The sequence below is a fragment of the Nanorana parkeri genome, unplaced genomic scaffold (assembly GCF_000935625.1).
Source record: "Nanorana parkeri isolate BGI_ZX_2015 unplaced genomic scaffold, ASM93562v1 scaffold911, whole genome shotgun sequence".
Taxonomy (NCBI): domain Eukaryota; kingdom Metazoa; phylum Chordata; class Amphibia; order Anura; family Dicroglossidae; genus Nanorana; species Nanorana parkeri.
In genome coordinates this window covers 265408-268854 of record NW_017307179.1, presented here as the reverse complement: position 1 = coordinate 268854, position 3447 = coordinate 265408, and the positions used below count along the sequence as shown (strand labels likewise).

At 54.0% G+C, this 3447-nt stretch overlaps 1 protein-coding gene across 1 annotated transcript in view; it reads left to right on the top strand.

The window, feature by feature from the left end:
- The window catches only part of LOC108794907 (ras GTPase-activating-like protein IQGAP1), a 30228-nt gene that overhangs the window by 2465 nt on the left and 24316 nt on the right, over nucleotides 1-3447 (top strand). Inside the window, 5 exon segments of the mRNA XM_018566049.1 lie at nucleotides 465-542; nucleotides 1168-1244; nucleotides 1435-1502; nucleotides 2437-2550; nucleotides 3092-3270. Coding sequence (XP_018421551.1) covers nucleotides 465-542; nucleotides 1168-1244; nucleotides 1435-1502; nucleotides 2437-2550; nucleotides 3092-3270 — 516 coding nt within the window.

The following is a 3447-nucleotide window of genomic DNA, read 5'->3' as shown; positions in this document are numbered from 1 at the left end:
CAATGGCAGGGGCTCCTCTTCTTCTCCCTCGGGTGGCCAACGGGAGGGGCTCCTCCTTCTCCCTCGGGTGGCCAACGGGAGGGGCTCCTCTTCTTCTCCCTCGGGTGGCCAATGTAGGAGGGCACCTGTTGCTTTGGTCACACTAATGCACTCGGAGTCATACATCTAACTTAAGCAGGGTTCCCCAAGGCCTGAACATTATCACAAGGGTTCCTCCAGGGTAAAAAGGTTAAAGAAAGGTCTGCAATAAATGGTCCTTGGTGATGTCAGGAGCCGCACTTGAGGCCTCCTATACTAAGTGAGTTGTCCTCCTCTGCTCTGGAGTAGTAATGGGGTCATGTGCTCATTGGAAGGTAGCATGGGAGCTGCCAATACCAACTTGTCTTTAGAAGTGCACATATATGTCTCGAAGAATTCCCCGAAGGTCTCTCTAGAAATAACCTTCTAACCGTAATGTTTTGCAGGCGGCTGGTCTACACTTCCGGCACACGGATAACATCAACCACTGGAGAAAAGCCATGAGCCATATTGGTCTTCCTACGGTACGTTGGGTCATTGAGCCTTGAACTGATCCATCCATTATGGATGGACACTGGTGAGCTGCTTCACCCGTTCTCTTGGAGGCTCCATGGGTGAGGTCTGCCGTGTTGGGAAGTTGCGTGCCTACGTTCTCCTCAACCAAAAAAATCCAATGGCAGCCTTGAAATTTTAATGGTAATGGCTGGGGACTTAGGGGCAGAGATCCCACCTACAAGCCCTGACTTCTTGGCCAAGCCCTGCCCAACTGCTACTCCAGTGTCCAATGAGACCGTGATGAGTAAGGGTGCTGCCATTAGGCAGAAGGATTTGGTGTTGGTGCAGCTTGACCAACAAGTCAAGACCTGTTAACAAAGTGAAACTCAATCAGAGAGGAGCACCAAAAAGCTGACCCTTCAGCACCTCTTCTGCTAGAGAAGACTGGTGATACAGCAATGCATCCTGGGCCCCTTCACCGCCTCTCGGGACATCACCCTAAGGACCCCTCCAACAGGCCCAATGGGAAGTCCCCCCACCTCACCATGTGGGTACCTGAAGAAGGGCTCCCTCCCACTACTACACAGAAGACAATACTTGGGGCCTGGTGTCATGTGACTTTGTTCTAAGATGTTTCCGTTCTCCCGGTTGCAGCTCTTCCAGCCGGAAACCACCGATATCTACGACAAGAAAAACATGCCGCGCGTCGTGTATTGTATCCACGCCCTCAGGTGAGCTCCCGTGTGTGTGTGTGACCGTCCGTGATTTGAATTCATGTTCACTGGATTCCTGGTGGGTCAGTCGGTTCTTCTGTACCAGCAATGTATCCAAGGAGACCAAACATGAGGAAATGTTCCTCCGAATCTGAGAGGAAGTGAAGATATTAGAGAGATGATTTTTACACTTTGTTTCTCTTTGCAGCCTTTACTTATTCAAGCTGGGACTGGCTCCCCAAATCCAGGACTTGTATGGCAAAGTGAACTTTACAGGTAAGATCTCCATCCCTGTGCTGAGTTCCCGGGTCTGTACACCCGCTGTGCCCATTATGAGGAGCTCCCGCCATCCCTGTGCTGAGTTCCCGGGTCTGTACCCCCGCTGTGCCCATTATGAGGAGCTCCCGCCATCCCTGTGCTGAGTTCCCGGGTCTGTACCCCCGCTGTGCCCATTATGAGGAGCTCCCGCCATCCCTGTGCTGAGTTCCCGGGTCTGTACCCCCGCTGTGCCCATTATGAGGAGCTCCCGCCATCCCTGTGCTGAGTTCCCGGGTCTGTACCCCCGCTGTGCCCATTATGAGGAGCTCCCGCCATCCCTGTGCTGAGTTCCCGGGTCTGTACCCCCGCTGTGCCCATTATGAGGAGCTCCCGCCATCCCTGTGCTGAGTTCCCGGGTCTGTACCCCCGCTGTGCCCATTATGAGGAGCTCCCGCCATCCCTGTGCTGAGTTCCCGGGTCTGTACCCCCGCTGTGCCCATTATGAGGAGCTCCCGCCATCCCTGTGCTGAGTTCCCGGGTCTGTACCCCCGCTGTGCCCATTATGAGGAGCTCCCGCCATCCCTGTGCTGAGTTCCCGGGTCTGTACCCCCGCTGTGCCCATTATGAGGAGCTCCCGCCATCCCTGTGCTGAGTTCCCGGGTCTGTACCCCCGCTGTGCCCATTATGAGGAGCTCCCGCCATCCCTGTGCTGAGTTCCCGGGTCTGTACCCCCGCTGTGCCCATTATGAGGAGCTCCCGCCATCCCTGTGCTGAGTTCCCGGGTCTGTACCCCCGCTGTGCCCATTATGAGGAGCTCCCGCCATCCCTGTGCTGAGTTCCCGGGTCTGTACCCCCGCTGTGCCTATTATGAGGGGCCCCCACCATCCCTGTGCTGAGCTCCCAGGTAATGAAGTCTGGCTAGGGTGGTTAATTCTTGTTCTGAAACCTGCAGAGGAAGAAATCAACAACATGAAGTGTGAGCTGGACAAGTACGGGATACAGATGCCGGCCTTCGGCAAAATCGGAGGAATCCTGGCCAATGAGCTGTCTGTAGATGAAGCGGCAGGTAAAAAGTCTCGGGCTGCGTGTGAACAGATGTACGCGGGGGGGGGAGGGGGGAAATCTGGTTGATATTGAGTTTTGTGGAACATCTCCTGTAGTCTTCATCAGAACAGGATTTTCATAATGTAACTGTATCATTCAGTTTCAGTGTTAAAGAGATGGAACTGCAGGCTGAAGGCTTTCAGTTTTTTGTCAACAAAGTCTCTAACCTGCATGTGACCACTCGATGACCTAGTGATCACATGATCGAGAACCACTCTGGTTCCCCATAGGTAAATCCTGCAACAGATTGCAGGTGTGAAGGGGTTAATCATGTGGTTGGGTGGAGGTGGTTTGTGTGCCGGGTGGGGATGGGGTTGTGTGCCGGGTGGGGATGGGGTTGTGTGCCGGGTGGGGATATGGTTGGGTATAACCTGTTGTCCTTTCCTTAATTTTGGGAAGAGTTCTCTTGATCCTCCGGATCTCTTTGCATACCCGTCATCTGTTTTTTTAATGTGTGGCACGTACAGTTGGTAACCTGAAGGCGCTCTGCCCATTTTCTCCAGTCCACGCAGCCGTCATCGCCGTCAACGAAGCCGTGGACCGGGGCGTGGTGCCGGACACCATGGGCGCCCTGAGGAACCCCAACGCCATGCTGGTCAACTTGCAGGAGAAACTGGCAGCTGTGTACCAGGAGCTTCTCTACCAGGCCAAGTCTACCAAGATGGCGAACGCCCGTAATAAGGCAAGAACGCCAAATTCAGTGTATTTAATAGGACGGTACACTTCATCCAAAATCCCATAAAGTCCTCTAGTGGACCCCTCCGTGGTGGAGGAAGTTCAGCCAAAACGTCCATGTTGTCCTGGTGACTACATAGGACATGAGGGGGAACTTTCCAGAAGAGGATACAGACCTGAAAGG